This window comes from Chamaea fasciata, unplaced genomic scaffold, assembly GCF_029207755.1.
Source record: "Chamaea fasciata isolate MVZ Bird 193981 ecotype frontalis unplaced genomic scaffold, bChaFas1.0.hap1 SCAF_23, whole genome shotgun sequence".
NCBI lineage: Eukaryota > Metazoa > Chordata > Aves > Passeriformes > Sylviidae > Chamaea > Chamaea fasciata.
The window spans coordinates 1,596,894-1,618,866 of record NW_027094108.1 but is presented as its reverse complement, the minus strand read 5'-3'; the positions used below and the strand labels follow the sequence as shown (position 1 = coordinate 1,618,866).

Sequence of the window (21,973 nt, the reverse complement as noted above, 5' to 3'; positions counted from 1 at the left end):
AGAATTTCTAATTACAGCCCTGCAGGACTTTCTCAGGCCTCTTACCTCCACAATCTCTGCATTTTGAAATTAAAAAAAACCCCAAAAATTCCCATTTTTAAGCAGAATTTCTAATTACAGCCCTGCAGGACTTTCTCAGGCCTCTTACCTCCACAATCTCTGCATTTTGAAATTAAATAAAACCCCAAAATTCCCATTTTTAAGCAGAATTTCTAATTACAACCCTGCAGGACTTTCTCAGGCCTCTTACCTCCACAATCTCTGCATTTTGAAATAAAAAACCCCACAAAACCCCACGTTTTTAACCGACGAAGGAAGTTTTTTTCCCCCCTCCTCTCCCATAAAAAACGATCCATCAGAACTGGGATTTTTTTTTTTTTTTTTTTTTTTTTTGGAATTTTGTTTTTCTTTTTTGAATTTTTTCCCCCTATTTGTTTTTAGGAAAATAAAAAAAACTCCTGGAGGAAATTCTGGGGGTATTTTATTTTTTTTTCCCCTGAGGTTCTGCCGAGGTGAGGCACCAGGAGCTGCTCGTTCCTTGTGCAATAATTCCGTTGTCAGGCATCGATTGTTCTCCCCGTTGCACAAGAGGGACGGGAGGGCGGGGGAGCGGTGACAGGACGAGGGGTTTAATGAGATTTTAGTTAATTAACTCTTCACCTGGCTCTGCTGAGGTTCTTTCCTTCAGCTGGGGGTGTCTTTTTTTTTTTTTTTTTTTCCATTCAAAAGTTTTAACTGGGTTTAAAAAGGTTCGACTGGGGTGGGATGGGACAGGGTGAGATGGGATTGGGATGGGATTGAGATGGGATTGGATGGGAATGGGATTGGGATGGAATTGGGATGGGATTGGGGTTGGGATTGGGATGGGAGAGGATTGGGATGGGATTGAGATGGGATTGGACGGGAATGGGATTGGGGTGGAATTGGGATGGGATTGGGGTTGGGATTGGGATGGGAGAGGATTGGGATGGGATTGAGATGGGATTGGACGGGAATGGGATTGGGATGGAATTGGGATGGGATTGGGATGGGATTGGGGTTGGGATTGGGATGGGAGAGGATTGGGATGGGATTGAGATGGGATTGGACGGGAATGGGATTGGGGTGGAATTGGGATGGGATTGGGATGGGATTGGGGTTGGGATTGGGATGGGAGAGGATTGGGATGGGATTGAGATGGGATTGGACGGGAATGGGATTGGGGTGGAATTGGGATGGGATTGGGATGGGATTGGGGTTGGGATTGGGATGGGAGAGGATTGGGATGGGATTGGAATGGGATGGGATTGAGATGGGATTGGGATGGAATTGGGATGAGATGGGGATGGAATTTGGGTTGGGATTGGGAGGGAATGGGATAGGATTGGGATGGATTGGGATAGACTGGGATAGGATTGGGATGGGATGGAATGGGACTGAAATAGGATTGGGATGGGAATAGGATTGGGATGGGGCTGAGATGGGATGGAATTGGGATGGAATAGGATGGGATTGGGATAGGATTGGGATGGGATGAGCGATATTCTTGGAGGAGCCACAGGAAATCCGCGCCGACCCATTGAAATTCCACCGAGGAATTCCATTCCTCGGGCCCCTTTGACGTCTCCGATTCCCCGGGCTCCAGCCAACCTCTGCAAAACAAGGAAAAAACCCAGAAGGATCCTCCCTGGACGGGCAAAGGCAGAGTGAGAAGCACACCCTGAAATCCCATTTCCCTAGAAACTATGACTGATCCCCAGGGGGGAACAAAACACCGAGGTGACCGCACCGGCAGCACTTAAACCCGCCTTAACTCCGGTGTCACCTCCACGTTAACCCGTTTGTCCAGTTCATTCACTTCCTATTATTCCCCGGATCATGCTTTGAATAATTTCCAGCATCTCTTCCTCGAGTCCTGCCCCTTTTTGATGTCATCGATGCCATCCATAAAAAGCTGGACATCTCCCCGGGGTTTTCACACTTCCCAAATCCCAGAGCCGCGGCTTGCCTTCTGCTCAGGATTAAACCCAGGCCTGGCTTTAGTGGCTTCTCTAAAGAAAGACTCAGAGTTTCTGTCAAGGTACAGTTGGGGAAGGGTTAATTTTGCTTAGAATTGGATTTTTTCTTTTTTTTTTTTAATGTGCGTTGAATTATTCTTTTTATTCCGTGTTTTCCTCATGAGCTAAGGAGTAGGTTCTTGTGACATTCATTTTGGGGAATTGTCCTTTTTATTTCGTCTTTCCTCCCGAGCGAGGAGTGGATTCTTCCAGGATGGACTTTGGGTAATTGTTGTTTTCATTCCACATTTCCTCATGAGCGGGGAGCAGATTCTTGGATCATTCGTTTTGGGTAATTATTCCTTTTATGCCGCATTTCCTCGTGGAATGAAAAATTCTTTTTGTTTCGTATTTCCTCATGAGCAGGAGTGAATTCTTTCAGCATTGGCTTTGGGTAATTATTCCTTTTATTCCACATTTCCTCATGAGCGAGGTGTAGATTCTTGGATCGTTCATTTTGGGTAATTATTCTTTTTATTCCACATTTCCTGATGGAATAAAAAAATCCTTTTTATTCCGTATTTCCTCATGAGCAAGGAGTGGATTCTTTCAGCATTAACTTTGGATAATTCTATTTTTTATTCCACATTCCTTCATGAACAAGGAGTGGATTCTTTCAGCATTAACTTTGGATAATTCTATTTTTTATTCCACATTTCCTCATGAACAAGGAGTGGATTCTTTCAGCATTAACTTTGGATAATTCTATTTTTTATTCCACATTTCCTCATGAACAAGGAGTGGATTCTTTCAGCATTAACTTTGGATAATTCTATTTTTTATTCCACATTTCCTCATGAACAAGGAGTGGATTCTTTCAGCATTAACTTTGGATAATTCTATTTTTTATTCCACATTTCCTCATGAACAAAGGAGTAAATTCTTTCAGCATTGATTTTGGGTAATTATTCCTTTTATCCCACATTTCCTCCTGGAATAAAAAAAAAAAATCTTTTTATTCCCCATTTCCTCAGAGCTTTAATTTCATTATCACAAACGGTTCTTTAATTCCTTCTTCTCCCCTCAATTCCAAACTCCACCCCTCTATCCCTAAATTTATTTATTTTTATTTTTATTATTATTTGGAGCTAAGGTTGTCCCAAAGTTTGAACTCAGTCGACTTCTTTTTAATGACATAATGAGCGGGGTGATTCACGAGCTGCTGTCAGCTCGGAAATTCACACCTGAACTCCGTGTCATCTTCCGGCCATGGAAACGTGCCAACGTCACTCCGCTGTCCCAAAGTGCTCAGAAAAGCTGGAATTATCCCTGGAATTAGCACAGGAGGTGTTTTAATTGCTGAGAGGAGAAAAACAAAGCCAAAAATCCGGATTTTTATTTGTATTTACGCCGCTCTCTGGAGTGATTTTGGATTTCTGTGTGAGGGTTCTTTTCACTGCTGGAAAATCCCTTTGGAAAAGGTTCTTTGGAAAAGCCTTTGGAAAAACCCCTTGGAAAAAAACCTCTTGGAAAAGCCCATTTGGAAAAGCCTCTGGAAAAGGCCCTTTGGAAAAGGCCACTTTGGAAAAGCCTCTGGAAAAACCCCTTGGAGAAAACCTCTTGGAAAAGCCCGTTTGGAGAAGGCCCTTTGGAAAAACCTCTTGGAAAAGCTCCTTTGGAAAGGCCTCTGGAAAAGGCCACTTTGGAAAAGCCCGTTTGGAGAAGGCCTGTTTGGAAAAGCCTCTTTGGAAAAACCCCTTTGGAAAACACTTCTTTGGAAAAGCCCGTTTGGAAAACACTTATCTGGGAAAAGTCTCTTTGGAAGAGGTTTCTTTGGAGAAGATTTGTTTGGAAAAGGCGTCTTCGGAAGAGGTCTCTTTTGATGGAAAGGCCCGTTTGAAGATGGCATTTTTGGAAAAAAAAAAAAAGGCATCTTTGGAAAGGACTTCTTTGGGAAACGACATTTTTGGGAAGAGGCGTTTTTGGAAAAGGCCCGTTTGGGAAAAGACTTCTTTGGGAAATGGCTTCTCTGGGAAAGGCTTCTTTGGCAAGTCCTTTCCCTCAGGTCAACGAGCTCTTCCCCTTTGTCCCCACGGCCAGGAGGACCCGTAGAGGATGGACGTGGAGCCGCCAGCGGCGAGGCGGGAAGGGCTGATCGAGCTCTACGGCTCCTTCCAGGAGATGTTCGAGTTCTTCTGCAAGAACACGACGATCCACGGCACGGTGCGCCTGGTGTGCTCGGGCAGGAACCGCATGAAGACGGCCTTCTGGACCCTGCTGCTGCTGGCCAGCCTGGGCATGCTCTACTGGCAGTTCGCCCTCATGTTCAGCCAGTTCTGGGCCTACCCCGTGGTGCTCACCATGTCCATGCACTCCGAGCCCAAAATGTTCCCGGCCGTCACCGTCTGCAACCTGGATCCCTACAGGTGAGCTGGGCCACGCTGACGGGTCGGGAATGGGGCGGGGGTGGAGTCCAAGGGGTCGGGAATGGGGCGGGGGTGGAGTCCAAGGGGTCGGGAATGGGGCGGGGGTGGAGTCCAAGGGGTCGGGAATGGGGCAGGGGTGGAGTCCAAGGGGTTGGGAATGGAGCAGGGGTTCATCCCAATGGGGTTGGGAATGGGGCAGGGGTGGAGTCCAAGGGGTCGGGAATGGAGCAGGGGTTCATCCCAAAGGGGTTGGGAATGGGGCAGGGGTGGAGTCCAAGGGGTCGGGAATGGGGCAGGGGTGGAGTCCAAGGGGTCGGGAATGGAGCAGGGGTTCATCCCAAAGGGGTCGGGAATGGGGCAGGGGTGGAGTCCAAGGGGTCGGGAATGGGGCAGGGGTGGAGTCCAAGGGGTCGGGAATGGGGCGGGGGTGGAGTCCAAGGGGTTGGGAATGGGGCAGGGTTGGAGTCCAAGGGGTCGGGAATGGGGCAGGGGTGGAGTCCAAGGGGTCGGGAATGGGGCGGGGGTGGAGTCCAAGGGGTCGGGAATGGGGCGGGGGTGGAGTCCAAGGGGTCGGGAATGGGGCGGGGGTGGAGTCCAAGGGGTCGGGAATGGGGCGGGGGTGGAGTCCAAGGGGTCGGGAATGGGGCGGGGGTGGAGTCCAAGGGGTTGGGAATGGGGCGGGGGTGGAGTCCAAGGGGTCGGGAATGGGGCGGGGGTGGAGTCCAAGGGGTCGGGAATGGGGCGGGGGTGGAGTCCAAGGGGTTGGGAATGGGGCGGGGGTGGAGTCCAAGGGGTCGGGAATGGGGCAGGGGTGGAGTCCAAGGGGTCGGGAATGGGGCGGGGGTGGAGTCCAAGGGGTTGGGAATGGGGCAGGGGTTCATCCCAAAGGGGTTGGGAATGGGGCAGGGATGGATTCCAATGGTTGGGAAGGGTCAGGGATTCATCCCAAAGGTTTGGGGAGGTTTGGGGATGGGCAGGGACATATCCCAAAGGGTTGGGAAGCGTCGGGGATGGATCCCAAAGGATTGGGAAGGTTTGGGAATGGTCAAGGATTCATCCCAGAGGTTTGGGATAACACTAATTGCTTCTAGCCTTTAACTAAAACCTTAACTCTTTAAATTGTTAACTCAAGGTGTAAAATCTCAACCCTTTAAGTGCTTAACTCAGTGTGGGATGAGAAAAGTGGGAATGTTTCACCAGCTGAAGCTGCTCCCGGCAGGTTTGAGCTGGTCAGTGAACACCTGGCACAGCTGGACAGGATGGCAGAGGAATCCATCACCTTCCTCTACGGGATCAACACCTCAGCCAGCTTATTCCACACGAAGGACAGGAAAATCCACGTCCAGGCCTTGGCCAACATCAGCGCCTCGGGCTTCAAACTCAGCCAGAACTTCTCCCTCCTCAGGGTGTCCGAGCTCAGGGCGGGGAAAAAACATTCCAGGGTGGGATTCCGGCTGGTGAGTGGGATCCTGGTGGGGTTTCTGTGGGATTTGGGAAGGGAGAGGAGCTCTGGGGGGGGCCTGGATGGGGATTTGGGGGTTCAACCCAAAAATGGGAGAGCTCCAGGTGGTGTCCAAGGTCCAAGCAGCTCCTCAGGTCAGGAGGTTTTCTGGAGGAGCAGGTTTAATCCAGAAAGGAGGAGTCACCTCACTCCCGGGATTTTTGATTATCCTGCCCCAGAGTCTCTCACCAGCAGTTTTGGGGTGATTATTTCCATCCTTCCCTCTCCTAGACTTTTTCACCAGCAGTTTTGGGGTGATGATTGAACCCCTGCCCTGTCCCAGGGTCTCTCAGCAGGAAATTTTGGTCTTTTTTGTCCCCTTGTCCCAGAGTTTCCCACCAGCAATTTTGGGGTGATTTTTGTTTCCCTGCCCTGGAGTCCTTGACCAATTTTGGGGTGATTTTGGTTTCCATGCCCTGGAGTCCTTGACCAATTTTGGGGTGATTTTTGTCCTTCAGCCCTGCCCTGGAGTCCTTGACCAATTTTGGGGTGATTTTTGTTTCCCTGTCCTGTAGTTCTTGACCAATTTGGGGGTGATTTTTGTCCCCTTGTCCCAGAGTCTCTCACCAGCAGTTTTGGGGTGATTTATGTCCCCCCTGCCCTGCCCTGGACCAGCCAAACCTCCTCCAGAACCCGAGATCAGAACAGAGAAATTCTCTGGACTCTTTCTCTGGAGAAAATTCCCACCTTTGTCATCCCAAAGTTCTGCTCCTTCCTCCTGCCTCATCCCCCCCTTGACCTCCAGCAGCTGCAAGGAGAAAAAAAAAAAACCCCAAAACAACAACAAAAAAATTCCACTTTTTTTTTTGGGGGGGGGGGGGATAAAAACCCCCCCAATTCTCATTCCCTGAGCTTTTTCCCTGTGTCCCAGTGCAACTCCACGGGTGGGAATTGCTTCTTCAAGACCTACTCGTCGGGGCTGGACGCCGTGCAGGAGTGGTACCGGTTCCACTACGTGAACATCATGGCCCAGCTGCCCCTGAGCATCGACATCTCCCGGCACGAGGAGCAGATCCAGGACCTGGTCTACTCCTGCCACTACGACGGGGAGCCCTGCAGGCCCAGGTGGGGCTCAAGGGATTATTCCTGGTGTTCCGAACACAGCCAGCTTGGATTTTAGGGCGTTGGCAGGCTCGGGATTGAAGCCGCAGCGAATTTCTCGTGATTTTCCAGTAAAACTCCATCGGATTTCTCTTGATTTTCCAGTGAAACTCCATCGAATTTCTCTTGGTTTTCCAGTGAAACTCCATCAAATCTCTTGATTTTCCAGTAAAATTCCATCAAATTTCTCTTGATATTCCAGTAAAATTCCATCAAATTTCTCTTGATTTTCCAGTAAAACTCCATCGAATTTCTCTTGATATTCCAGTAAAATTCCATCAATTCTCTTGATTTTCCAGTGAAACTCCATCAAATCTCTTGATTTTCCAGTAAAATTCCATTGAATATCTCTTGATTTCCCAGTAAAACTCCATTGAATTTCTCTTGATTTTCCAGTAAAATTCCATCAATTCTCTTGATTTCCCAGTAAAATTCCATGGAATTTCTCTTGATTTCCCAGTCATTGTATCCAGTTCCAGGACCCAGTTTCTGGCAGCTGCTGCGCTTTCAGCTGCTCCTTCCCGTTTTCCCAAACACATCCAGCTTTAAATTAAAACGTCTCCACACTCCTAATTAAATCCCCCTCAAATCCCTCTGGCTTTTCCAGTAAAAATACATGGAATTTCTCTTTGTTTCCCAGTGATTACGTTCATTTCCACCACCCGGTTTTTGGGAGCTGTTACACATTTAACAGCGAGGGGACGGATCCCTTCTGGACGGCCACAAAACCTGGAATTCCGTACGGTGAGTGAGTTCTGCCCAAACGAGCTCAAATTAATGCAATTCATTAAGTTTCTCCTCGGTGCAGGGTTTAGGGACAGATTTCAGCCTCTCTTTCGGCGAGAACATTCTTTTTGGTTTGGAGCAGAATATTCTTCCAGTCCTTATTGCAGGATGTTGGGATTTGTTTGTAAGGGTTTTAGTATGGTTTATTATTAATTAATTCTATCATTTATTTATTTATTTATTTATTTATTTATTTATTTATTTATTATGGGATTATTTGGATTTGTTTATTTATTTATTACAAATGGGATTATTTATTATGGATCGAGGATTAAAAGCGGCTTTTCTGGGCTCTGAACTGAGGGATCCCAGAATGCAAATCTCGGTTCATCGGGTTTATTTATTTATTACAAATGGGATTATTTATTATGGGTCGAGGATTGAAAAGGGCTTTTCTGGGCTCTGAACTGAGGGATCCCAGAGAACAAATCTGGGTTCATTTGGGTTTGTTTATTTATTTATTACAAATGGGATTATTTATTATGGATCAAGGATTAAAAACGGCTTTTCTGGGCTCCGAACTGAAGGATCCCAGAGAACAAATCTGGGTTCATTTTGTTTCTTTATTTATTTATTACAAATGGGATTATTTATTATGGATCGAGGATTAAAAACGGCTTTTCTGGGCTCCGAACTGAAGGATCCCCAAATCCAAATCTGGGGCCCAAACCCCAAACCAAAGGATTCGATGAGTCCTGGTGTCCCCGCAGGGCTGTCCCTGATCCTGAGGGCCGAGCAGAGGGATCACATCCCGCTGCTCTCCACCGTGGCCGGGGTCAAGGTGATGATCCACAACCACAACCAGAGCCCGTTCCTGGAGCACGAGGGCTTCGACATCCGGCCCGGCATCGCCACCGCCATCGCCATCCGCCAGGTGGGAACGGCCCCGGGGTGCTCTGCCATCCCAGAAACGTGGGGGTTCGCAGATAAATCATCCCAAATCATCCCAAATCATCCCAAACCATCCCAAATCATCCCAAATCATCCCAAACGTGGGGGTTCAGAGATCCAAATCATCCCAAATCATCCCAAACCATCCCAAATCATCCCAAACCATCCCAAATCATCTCAAACCATCTCATACCATCCCAAACCATCCCAAATCATCCCAAATCATCCCAAATGAGAGGGGGTGCGGAGATAAGTCATCCCAAACCATCCCAAACCATCCCAAATCATCCCAAACGTGGGGGTTTGGAGATAAATCATCTCAAATCATCCCAAATCACCCCAAATCATCCCAAATCATCTCAGATGTGGGGATTCAGAGATAAATCATCCCAAACCATCCCAAACCATCTCAAACCATCCCAAATGATACCAAATCATCCCAAACCATCCCAAACCATCTCAAAACATCCCAAACCATCTCAAACCATCTCAAACCATCCCAAACCATCCCAAATCACCCCAAATCATCCCAAATCATCTCAAATGTGGGGATTCAGAGATAAATCATCTCAAATCATCCCAAACCATCTCAAACCATCCCAAACCATCCCAAACCATCCCAAACCTGGAATTTTGGAACCCAGCGGGTTTGGCACCGCCCCGGGGCTGGCAATGTCCCCTCTGCTGGCTCAGGGACACCCAGCAGGCTCTGGGTCTTCTCCTTCCTCTAGAGCTCTAATTAACCCAGCGGATGACTCGGGGCCCTAATGAATGAGCCCAGCTAATCACCGTGTGCTCCTTTCCGCGCCCACAGGACGAGGTGAATCGCCTGGGAGGGAATTACGGCAAATGCACCCGGGACGGGGAGGACGTGGCCGTGGAGCTGCTCTACAACAGCTCCTACACGCTGCAGGTACTGAGCCCGGCCTGGCTGAGCCTGGCTCAACCAAACCCAGCTTAGCCAAACCCGATCTGGAAAGTTTTTTGGTTTATCCAAATTTTTTTTTTTTTTTTTTTTTTTTTTGCCTTTGTCTCCTAAAAGCTGCGTCCTACAGATTTCTACAGATTTGGAAATTTTTTTTGCTTTATCCCAGTTTTTTTTTTTTTTTGCCTTTGTCTCCTACAAGCTGCATCCTACAAATTTGGAACCTTTTCTACAAATTTCTACAAATTTGGAATTTTGTTTGCTTTATCCCAGGTTTTTTTTGCCTTTGTCTTTAAAAATCTTCATCCTATAAATCTGGATTTTTTTTTTTGCTTTAGCCAAATTTGTTTTGCCTTTTCCTCCGATGAGCTCTGTCCTGAAAATCTGGAATTTCTTTGATTCATCCCAGTTTTGCTCTTTTCTCTTAAGAGCTGCATCGCAGAGATTTGGAATTTTTTTTTTTTTTTGCTTTATCCGATTTGGCTTTTTTGCTCTTTTCTCCTGAGATCTTCATCCTACAAAGTTGGAATTTTGGGGGTTTTTTTGAGGGATTTTTTTTGTGGTTTGTCCGAATTCATTTTTGCTTTGTCCAATAATTTTCCCCGTTTTTTTCCCCCTTTCCCAGGCGTGCCTGCACTCGTGTTTCCAGCACACGATGCTCCGGGAGTGCGGCTGCGGATATTTGTATTTCCCGCTGCCCCCGGGGGCTCCGCGCTGCGACTACAACAAACACCCGGCCTGGGGTAAGGGGAAAACCTGGAAAATCCTGGGAAAAAATGGGAAAAAATGGGAAAATCTGGGAAATTCTGGGAAATCTGGGAAAATCCCGAGCCCCTGCGCTGCGACTACAACAAACACCCGGCCTGGGGTAAGGGGAAAACCTGGAAAATCCTGGGAAATCCTGGGAAATTTAGGTCTGATTTTTTTTTTTTCTTTAATCTCTGCCTAAATCCAAATTCCTAAACTGGGATTTTAGGATTTAAATCTGTTTTTTTTCAGGATTTCATTCTGAATTTTTTTCCCCCCAAAGGCAGAGGGGGGATTTAAATCTGATTTTTTTGGAGGGAATTCCGGAACTTTTCCTTTTGCCCAGGTCACTGTTTTTACCGGCTCTACAGGAGGCTCAGGAATCACCACCTGAATTGTTTCCAGCAGTGCCCCAAACCCTGCAGGTGAGTCCCCAAAAAACCCCTGGAAATGTCGGGAATTCCATGGGAAATCCATGGATAAATGGGAATTGATCAGGTGATGAGGAAGTGAAAAGATGAGAGCATTCAATTAAATTAATTTAAATTAAATTGAATTAAGTTAAATTAAATCAGACGTTTACCCATGAAGGCAGAGAGGAAAAATTATTTAAATTACCCTGAAATATTTAATTAGGCCCAACCCAAATTATTTGTGTCACTTTTGACCCTGGGAAGTTCTTCCCAAGGGTTTGAAGAGCTGCCCTGGGAATTTTTGGGATTGGGGAATTCTCCCGCCCAGAATTCCTCAGGGTTTTTTTTCCTGGTTTTTCCTCTCATCAGGGAATCCCTGTACAAGGTCTCAGCTGGAACAGCCAAGTGGCCCTCGGCAAAATCCCAGGTAAATAATTCCCAAAATCCCAGGGAAATTAATTCCCAAAAAAAAAAAAAAAAAAAAAATCCCAGGAAAATTCCCAAAATACAGCAAATATTCCAGTAGCAAACATTCCAATAATGAATCTTCCAATAACAAACATTCCAATAATCAATATTCCAATGGAAATATTCCAATAACCAACGTTCCAGTGACGAAAATTCCAATAGCAAACATTTCAATAACAAATATTCCAGTAGAAACATTATCCCAATGCCCAATATCCCAATAACCGATATCCCAATAACCGATATCCCAATAACCGATATCCCAATGCCCAATATCCCAATAACCGATATCCCAATAACCGATATCCCAATGCCCAATATCCCAATAACCGATATCCCAATAACCGATATCCCAATGCCCAATATCCCAATAACCGATATCCCAATAACCGATATCCCAATAACCGATATCCCAATGCCCAATATCCCAATAACCGATATCCCAATAACCGATATCCCAATAACCGATATCCCAATGCCCAATATCCCAATAACCGATATCCCAATGCCCAATATCCCAATGCCCAATATCCCAATAACCGATATCCCAATAACCGATATCCCAATGCCCAATATCCCAATGCCCAATATCCCAATAACCGATATCCCAATAACCGATATCCCAATGCCCAATATCCCAATAACCGATATCCCAATAACCGATATCCCAATAACCGATACCCCCTGATCAATATCCCCCCCAGGACTGGGTGCGGCAGGCTCTGCGGCACCAGCACGGATACAACTCCACCAGCAGCAGGTAAATCCCGGGAATTCCCAATCCTGCCTGAGGGGGCTGGGCAGGGAAGGAAATAAACCCCTGATAAATCCCAATAAACTCCCCCCAAAACCCTCCGATAAATTCCCAATAAACTCCTGATAAATCCCCAATAAATTCCCAATAAAATCGAATAAATTCAAATAACCCCCCAAATAAATCCCAATAAACTCCCAATAAATTCCCACGGTCCCAATTGGAAATGTCCCCCAGTGCCAATTGGGAATGTCCCATTGGGAATGTCCCGGTGCCAATTGGGAATGTCCCATTGGGAATGTTCCCTCTGGGAATGTCCCATTGGGAATGTCCCGGTGCCAATTGGGAATGTCCCATTGGGAATGTTCCGGTGCCAATTGGGAATGTCCCATTGGGAATGTCCCGGTGCCAATTGGGAATGTCCCATTGGGAATGTTCCCTCTGGGAATGTCCCATTGGGAATGTCCCGGTGCCAATTGGGAATGTCCCATTGGGAATGTCCCGGTGCCAATTGGGAATGTCCCATTGGGAATGTCCCGGTGCCAATTGGGAATGTCCCATTGGGAATGTTCCGGTGCCAATTGGGAATGTCCCATTGGGAATGTCCCCAGTCCCCACTGGGAATGTCCCACTGGGAATGTCCCATTGGGAATGTCCTGGTGCCAGCTGGGAATGTCCCACTGGGAATGTCCCATTGGGAATGTCCTCGTGTCAGCTGGGAATGTCCCATTGGGAATGTCCCATTGTGAGTGTCCCATTGGGAATGTCCCATTGGGAATGTCCCATTGGGAATGTCCCATTGGGAATGTCCCCCCTGTGAGTGTCCCATTGGGAATGTCCCATTGGGAATGTCCCCCCTGTGAGTGTCCCATTGGGAATGTCCCATTGGGAATGTCCCCCCTGTGAGTGTCCCATTGGGAATGTCCCATTGGGAATGTCCCATTGGGAATGTCCCCCCTGTGAGTGTCCCACTGGGAATGTCCCATTGGGAATGTCCCATTGGGAATGTCCCCCCTGTGAGTGTCCCATTGGGAATGTCCCATTGGGAATGTCCCGGTGCCAACCGGGAATGTCCCCCCTGTGAGTGTCCCATTGGGAATGTCCCATTGGGAATGTCCCCCCTGTGAGTGTCCCATTGGGAATGTCCCATTGGGAACGTCCCCCCTGTGAGTGTCTCATTAGGAATGTCCCATTGGGAATGTCCCCCCTGTGAGTGTCCCATTGGGAATGTCCCATTGGGAATGTCCCCCCTGTGAGTGTCCCATTGGGAGTGTCCCATTGGGAATGTCCCCCCTGTGAGTGTCCCATTGGGAATGTCCCATTGGGAATGTCCCCCCTGTGAGTGTCCCATTGGGAGTGTCCCATTGGGAATGTCCCATTGGGAACGTCCCCTGTGGGAGCGTCCCGGTGCCAGGTGCGGGTGTGTCCCTGCAGGAGGGACATTGCCAAGGTCACCATCTTCTACCAGCAGCTGAACTACCAGGCCGTGCACGAGGCGCCGCTGCTCTCCGTACGTTTTATCTTAATTGTTCATTCATAGAAAATAATTATTTAGCTTTATTTTTATATTATATAGAAATATCCGTATTTATTTATATGATAAGATTAATTATTAATCCCTAAAAAAGTCATTCTTTAGCTTTCTTTTTATATGATATATAAATACCAAATTTATTTCTATGATAAGATTAATTATTACTTCATAAGAATTCATTGGTCTTTATTTTTATATTATAAATTACTATCCCTATCTATTTATTATCGATTCATATGAATTAATATTTATTTTACACATAAACATGTTATTTACACATCATCTTAATTATTAAATGATATCATTTTTCCTTTATATTTATGCAATATATAAATATATATTATTTATTTATATGGTTATATTAGTTACGGGGTTTTGTTTAGGAAAGGACCTTGGAAAATGTTTGGGAAAATGAGCCAGGGACCCAGCAGGCTCCAAATCTGAGCGTCATAAATGTCAAAAAACCCCAAAACCCCAAACCCACCCCCAAACCCCCCAAACTCCGTTCCTTCCCTGCCTGAATTTTTTTTTTTTTGGGAATTTTTCCTTCCAGGAGAACCTGCTGCTGTCCAGCATGGGCAGCCAGTGGAGCCTGTGGTTCGGCTCCTCGGTGCTCTCGGTGGTGGAGATGCTGGAGCTGCTGGTGGACACCTTGGCCCTGTCCCTCCTCTTCCTCCTCCAGAGGCTGAAGGCCAGGAGCGGCCCCCAGCCCAGCCCCGGGGTCAGCCTGGCCCTGGAGAACCCCCGGGAGCAGCCTGGGAAGGGCCAGGAGGGGGCTGGGAGCAGCCCCAGAGGGATCCAGATGTGCCCAGCGGCGCCGCTGGAGGGGATTGGGAACAGCCAGGAGATCCAGATGTGCCCAGCGGCGCCGCTGGAGGGGATTGGGAACAGCCAGGAGATCCAGATGTGCCCAGAGGCACCGCTGGAGGGGATTGGGAACAGCCAGGAGATCCAGATGTGCCCAGAGGTGCCGCTGGAGGGGATTGGGAACAGCCAGGAGATCCAGATGTGCCCAGCGGCGCCGCTGGAGGGGATTGGGAACAGCCAGGAGATCCAGATGTGCCCAGAGGCGCTGCTGGAGGGGATTGGGAACAGCCAGGAGATCCAGATGTGCCCAGAGGCGCCGCTGGAGGGGATTGGGAACAGCCAGGAGACGGATTTGGGACAGGAGGGAGGAGCTGAGGGGGTTCTGTGAGCCTGGAGGGAGCAGTGGGATTGTCCTGGTGCTGCTGGAGAGGTCACAGGGACACCCTGGATCCTCTCCGGGAGCTGTGACAGCGTTTGGGATTCTCCTGATCCTGCTGGAAAGGTCACAGGGACACCCTGGATCCTCTCCGGGAGCTGTGACAGCGTTTGGGATTCTCCTGATCCTCCTGGAAAGGTCACAGGGACACCCTGGATCCTCTCCGGGAGCTGTGACAGCGTTTGGGATTCTCCTGATCCTGCTGGAAAGGTCACAGGGACACCCTGGATCCTCTCCGGGAGCTGTGACAGCGTTTGGGATTCTCCTGATCCTGCTGGAGAGGTCACAGGGACACCCTGGATCCTCTCCGGGAGCTGTGACAGCGTTTGGGATTCTCCTGATCCTGCTGGAGAGGTCACAGGGACACCCTGGATCCTCTCCGGGAGCTGTGACAGCGTTTGGGATTCTCCTGATCCTCCTGGAAAGGTCACAGGGACACCCTGGATCATCTCCTGGGAACTCTCTGAGCATGGAAATGCTTGAAATTTTCCTGATGCTGCTGGAAAAGCCCCGGGAATGTCCTGGATCCTCCCCTGAGAACTCTGAATGTACTCGGGATTCTCCTGATGCTCCAGGAAAAGTCACAGGGACATCCTGGATCCACACCTGGGAGCTCTGGCAGGGTTTGGAATTCCCTTCGTGCTGCTAAAAATGTGCCAGGGACGTCCTGGATCCACAGCTGGGAGCTCTGAGTGTGCTTGGAATTGACCTGATCCTGCTGGAAGTGTCACAGGGGTGTCCTGGATCCACCCCTGAGTGCGGAAATTCTTGGAATTCCCTTAATTCTGCGGGAAGGGTGCCAGGGATGTGCTGGATCCAGAGCTGAGCTCCCTCAGTACCTGGGTGCTGCATCCAGAGCCTTTGGATCCTGAGGTTCACATCCAGATGTTTTCGGATCCCGGGGAATCCCTGGGGAGGGGGAGCAGCCTTCAGCTCCTGGGGGGATCCTGGAATCCTCAGCAGAGGCTGATCCCAGCTGGGGTCCCCAAAAACCTCCTGGGCTCTGATCCCACCTGAATTCCTAAAAACCTCCTCCTGATCCCACCTGGAATTCTCCAAATCCCACCTGAATTTCCCCCAAATCCCACCTGGAATTCCCCAGAATTCCAACCTGAAATTCCCCCAAATCCCACCTGGAATTCCCCAAAATTCCAACCTGGATTTCCCCAGATCCCACCTGAAATTCCCCCAAATCCCACCTGGAATTCCCCAAAATTCCAACCTGAAATTCCCCAAATCCCACCTGGAATTCCCAAATCCCACCTGGAATTCCCCAAAATTCCAACCTGAAATTCCCCAAATCCCACCTGGAATTCCCAAATCCCACCTGGAATTCTCCAAAATTCCAACCTGAAATTCCCCCAGATCCCACCTGGAATTCCCCAGAATTCCAACCTGAAATGCCCCAAATCCCCCCTGGAATTCCCCAAAATTCCAACCTGAAATTCCCCAAATCCCCCCTGGAATTCCCAAATCCAACCTGAAATTCCCCCAAATCCCACCTGAAATTCCCCCAAATTCCCCCCAGGAAATTCCCACCGGGTCTGGCTCTTCCCGAGGGAAATAAAGAAACAAAAAACTTTTACAAATTCCCCGTTTACATCCCAGGAAACTCGTGGGATTCCTGGAATTTTGTGGGTTTTGTGGCAGAACTCCCCCGGAGAAGCAGAGAAGAATGTGAATGTTTCATTTACCTGTGCACAAACCAGGGAAAACCCAACAATTTTATTTTTTATTTTTCCTCTCTTGGAACATTGCAGGGAACAAAAAAAAAAAAAACCCAAAAAATCCACCAGATTTTGGGGTTTTTTAATTTAATTTTTTTAATAATAAAATGCTCTGAAAACAAAACTTTGCCTGGGATTTATTTCAACTTCAGCTGATATTTGGAATTCTTTTTTTTTTTTTTTTTGGCCTGGTTTTAATTCCCAAACTTCCCCAAACCCGAATATTCGGCACAAAAAAAAAAAAAATAAATTCCAAATTCTGATTTTTGGCAGCTGCCATCCCTGACAGCCCAGCCCCCAAAGGGATTTTTGAACCTTAATTTTGGCCTGATTTGTTCAATCCTGGCCTCAAAAAACGCTTTAAAAAAAAAATCCGGGAATTTAATTCCGGGAGGAACAAACGAATTAATTGAATTTAATTCCGATTTCGGGGGCGCAGAATCCAATCCTGGGGTCGGGTGGGGGTTTCCGAGCAGATTTGGGCGCTAAGTTTGAATTCTCAGGGCTTTGATTTTGCTCCTGGGCCCTAATTCTGAGCTTTGGGGGAATAATTTTGGTCCTGGGCGCTAATTTTGAATTTTGCAGGAATTAATTTTGGTCCTGGGCACTAATTCTGAGTTATGGATGAACTAATTTTGGTCCTGGGCATTAATTTTGGGTTTTGAGGAATTAATTTTGGTCCTGGCATTAATTTTGAATTTTGAGGGCACTAATTTTGGGTTTAGGAAGGACTAATTTTGGTCCTGGACATTAATTTTGGGGTTTGGATGCTCGGATTTTGGTCCTGGGCGCTAATTTTGAATTTTGCAGGAATTAATTTTGGTCCTGGGCATTAATTTTGAATTTTGAGGGCACTAATTTTGGGTTTAGGAAGGACTAATTTTGGTCCTGGGCATTAATTTTGGGTTTTGGATGTTCTGATTTTGGTCCTGGGCGCTAATTTTGAATTTTGCAGGAATTAATTTTGGTCCTGGGCACTAATCCTGAGTTTTGAGGTTCTGATTTTGGTCCTGGGCGCTAATTCTGAGTTATGGAGGAACTAATTTTAGTCCTGGGCATTAATTTTGGGTTTTGAGGAATTAATTTTGGTCCCGGGCATTAATTTTGGGTTTTGAGGAATTAATCTTGGTCCTGGGCATTAATTTTGGGTTTTGGATGTTCTGATTTTGGTCCTGGGCGCTAATTTTGAATTTTGCAGGAATTAATTTTGGTCCTGGGCATTAATTCACATTTCTGAGGGGATTGATTTGGGTTTTTTAATACCTGAACTAATTTTTTTCTTTTCCTGGGGGTAATTAACCACCTTCACGTCATTAATTATGGCCCTAAATTCACATTGCTGAGGGGATTGATTTGGGTTTTTTACTACCTGAACTCATTAAAAAAAACCCCCCCAAAAAACCCAGAAGGGAACCCCCTCAGCAGCAGAGAGTCCCAGAAACCCCCAAAAACCCAAGAAATAAAACAAAAAGCAGATTTTTTTTTTTTTTTTTTTTTTAATGCGTCAAAACGGGCCGAAAAACGCAGATTTTGGTGTGTCCAGGCAGCGAAAAAACCAAACTGAGCAGGAGGAGGGAAGGAATCGATGCAAAATTTTTATTAAAGGAGCTTCGGGAGGGAGGAGGAGGAGGAGGGAGAGCACAGCGAGAGGTTTTGTTCTGTTCGGAGTTGTCCAAAGGGTTCGCAGGGAGAACGTTCCCGGTTGAAATTTCGGGATTTCTGCATTCCGGGTGGGAATGGGGAATAAAAAACCTGCCCCGAAACGAGCCCCAGGGGAGGGAGAGAGTCGTCGACAGCCAGGGCAGAGCCCGGCTCGGCCACGGAGGGAGCTGAGGCGGCCAAAAATGATCGCTGGGATGGCCCAAATCCCTCTGGGGGGGTCAAAAAAACCTCCGAGAGGGTTAGAAAACGATCTCTGAGATGGCCAAGGAAGCTCCGAGGTGGCCAAAAAAATCTCCGAGGTGGCCAAAATCCTCTGGGATGGCCAAAATGGATCTCTGAGATGGCCAAGGAACCTCTGAAGTGGTCAAAAAAACCTCTGAGATGGTTAGAAAACGATCTCTGAGATGGCCAAGGAAGCTCCGAGGTGGCCAAAAAAATCTCCGAGATTGCCAAAATCCCTCTGAGATGGCCAAAATCCTCTGGGATGGCCAAAATGGATCTCTGAGATGGCCAAGGAACTTCTGAGGTGGTCAAAAAAACCTCTGAGATGGCCAAAATCCCTCTGAGATGGCCAAGGAAGCTCCGAGGTGGCCAAAAAAATCTCCGAGGTGGCCAAAATCCCTCTGAGATGGCCAAGGAACATCTGAAGTGGCCAAAATCCTCTGGGATGGCCAAAATGGATCTCCGAGATGGCCAAGGAACCTCCGAGGTGGCCAAAAAAATCTCCAAGGTGGCCAAAATCCCTCTGAGATGGCCAAGGAACTTCTGAGGTGGCCAAAAAAAAAAAATCAAAACATCTCTGAGCTGGTGAAAATCCTCTGAGCTGGTCAAGGAACCTCGGAGGTGGCCACAAAACATCTGAGATGGCCGAAGGATCTCTGAGATGGCCAAAAAAACCACCCTGAGCTGGCCAAAAATCCTCTGAGGTGGCCAAAAATCCTCTGGGGTGGCCATAAAACATCTCAGGTGGCCAAAAATCCTCTGAGGTGGCCAAAAATCCTCTGGGGTGGCCATAAAACATCTCAGGTGGCCAAAAATCCTCTGGGGTGGCCACAAAACATCTCAGGTGGCCAAAAATCCTCTGGGGTGGCCACAAAACATCTCAGGTGGCCAAAAATCCTCTGAGGTGGCCAAAAATCCTCTGAGGTGGCCATAAAACATCTCAGGTGGCCAAAAATCCTCTGAGGTGGCCACAAAACATCTCAGGTGGCCAAAAATCCTCTGGGGTGGCCACAAAACATCTCAGGTGGCCAAAAATCCTCTGGGGTGGCCATAAAACATCTCAGGTGGCCAAAAATCCTCTGAGGTGGCCACAAAACATCTCAGGTGGCCAAAAATCCTCTGGGGTGGCCACAAAACATCTCAGGTGGCCAAAAATCCTCTGGGGTGGCCATAAAACATCTCAGGTGGCCAAAAATCCTCTGAGCTGGCCAAAAATCCTCTGAGGTGGCCATAAAACATCTCAGGTGGCCAAAAATCCTCTGGGGTGGCCACAAAACATCTCAGGTGGCCAAAATAGATCTCTGGGGATGGTCCAGGAACCCCTGAGGTGGCCCAAACCCCTCTGAGATGACCACAAAACCTCTGAGGTGGCCAAAATCCTCAGAGGTGGACAAGGGACCTTCTGAGCCGGCCAAAAATCCCTCTGGGGTGGCCGAAAATCCCTCTGGGGTGGCCGAAAAGGGACCTCTCCCTGTCCCTGTGGTGATCCCTGTCCCCACCCCTGTCCCCACGGCAGCTGGGACACGCGCCCGTGCCAGCCCTGACATAAAATCCTCCAGTCTCGCTTTTTTGGGTCTTTTTTTGGGGTTTGTTTTTTTTCCCTCCCCTTTAAAATATTCCAAGGGTTTTCCCATCTCAGAGGCAGCAGAGCAAAAAATAACCCGAAACAATCCCGGATTTCAGAGGAAATCCGTCGGATTTAAACCCAGAGATGCAAAGCCCGACTGGATCCAAAGCCAGGCGCTTGGGGGTCCGGTAAAAGGGAGGGAAATCTTCCCCCGGATCCCCAAAAAATCAAAACTAAAATCCCCAAGGATGGAGGATCCCGGAGGCTCCAGGGGGCTTTGGGCACTTTTGTTTTCCAGACAAAAGCAAATTCCTCCTGCTCAGGGCGGTGAAATCCAGAGGGGAAAAAAAAAAAAACCTCACACACTCTTGGGAAAAATAAACAGGAAAAAAAAAATCAGTTTGGGGCATCAAATATTCCGTAAAAAACCCTAAAACACAAACCCAGCCGCGTTTGAGGAGGGGAAAAACCCCAAAATGTTCGTTTTTTCGCCTCCCTCAGAGCCCGAAATTAGATTTTCTGTGCATTTCCCCCTCCGAGATTCGGAGCACACGTTCCCCCCCCACAAACCTCCCCACCCCAAGGAGGAATAAAAAACCCAAACGGGGAGAAATGAATCCTTGATGTGGTTGGTTTTTCCTAAAGAAATTTGAGTTTTAGGGGCTGCGGGGGGTGTTGGGTTGGATCTGAAATTTTGAGGCGTTTTCACACCTCAGGAGTCGTGTGGTGAAAAGAGAAAAGGGAAAAAGGGGGGAAGAAAGGAAAATTAGGAGGGGGGGAGGGAAAAAAAGAGGCAAATTTGGGAGAAATATTCCCTTAAAACGCCACCAAAATAAAATAAAATAAAATAATCAAATCAAACCCCTGACATTAAATACAGACCAAACTGTATTGAATGAAAATTGCACTAAGTCCTCTGGGCACATCAATAATAAGAATAAATTAAATACTTAACAATTCCACGGATTTAAGAAAAAAAAAAAAAAAAAGAAAAAAAGAAGAAAAAAAAGAACAAAGCACAAAAAAACCCCCCAAACAAACCCCCCATGAAACAAAAAGAACATTTAAACCCCCTCCCCCAAAATACTGTCAGGTAGGAAAAGTGCACCGAGTTTTTTTTGTTGTTGTTTTTATACATCGAAATCCAAGTACCAACAACGTGTTCAAGAAATCCATTGTCTCGCCTTTTTTGCGTCGATATTTACAATTCTTCTTCTCCTTCTTCTTCTTGCTTTCCTTTTCTGTCCTTCAGCAGAGTCTGGAGCCTCCAGGATGGGATTTCTGGCCGGAATTGCCACGGGGGAAAAAAGTGAAACAAAGCGACTCAAAAAGCGGGAGCTGCTTTCAAACCAGTGGGGGACTGAAAACCAGTTTGGAAAAACCAGTTTGAGAATCAATTTGAAACCCAGTTTGGAAACCAGTCTGAAAATCAGCTTGAAAACCAGTTTGGAAAAACCAGTTATTTGAAAACCAGCTTCAAAACCAGTTTGAAAAACCAATTTGAAACTCAGCTTGAAAACCAGTTTGAAAAACCAGTTTGAAAAACCAGTTATTTGAAAACCAGTTATTTGAAAACCAGTTTGAAAAACGATTTGCAAACCACTTTGAAAATCACTTTGAAAACCAATTTGAAACCCAGCCTGAAAGCCAATTTAAGAGCCAGTTTGAAACCCACTTTGAAACCAGTTTGAAAACCACTTTGAAAGCAGTTTAAAAACCAGTTTGAAACCAGTTTAAAATCCACTTTGAAACCCGTTTGAAAACCAGTTTGAAAAACCAGTTATTTGAAAACCAGTTTGAAACCCAGTTGGAAACCCAGCCTGAAAACCAATTTAAAAACCAGTTTAAAATCCACTTTGAAACCAGTTTGAAAGCCAGTTTGAAACCAGTTGAAAAACCAGTTTGAAACCAGTTTGAAAACCAGTTTGAAACCCAGTCTGGAGTCGTTGTACAGGTTCAAAAAACCCCCAAACGCCCGAGCCGAAACCCACGAGCGGGGCAGGACCGGGGCACTGGTGGGAATTTTCCCT

The 21,973-nt window shown here is 47.2% G+C and overlaps 1 protein-coding gene across 1 annotated transcript; it reads left to right on the top strand.

Annotated features, from left to right (window-relative positions):
- Positions 1 to 4,073: 4,073 nt before the first annotated feature.
- SCNN1D (sodium channel epithelial 1 subunit delta) lies at positions 4,074 to 14,719 on the top strand. The gene is made up of 12 exons (XM_066203003.1): positions 4,074 to 4,402; positions 5,622 to 5,859; positions 6,775 to 6,968; positions 7,645 to 7,748; positions 8,501 to 8,664; positions 9,496 to 9,594; positions 10,232 to 10,349; positions 10,700 to 10,778; positions 11,136 to 11,193; positions 11,939 to 11,994; positions 13,423 to 13,498; positions 14,076 to 14,719. The coding sequence occupies exons 1-12, from the start codon at positions 4,092 to 4,094 to the stop codon at positions 14,715 to 14,717; spliced, it is 2,139 nt and encodes a 712-aa protein (XP_066059100.1). The 5' UTR covers positions 4,074 to 4,091; the 3' UTR covers positions 14,718 to 14,719.
- Positions 14,720 to 21,973: the final 7,254 nt, after the last annotated feature.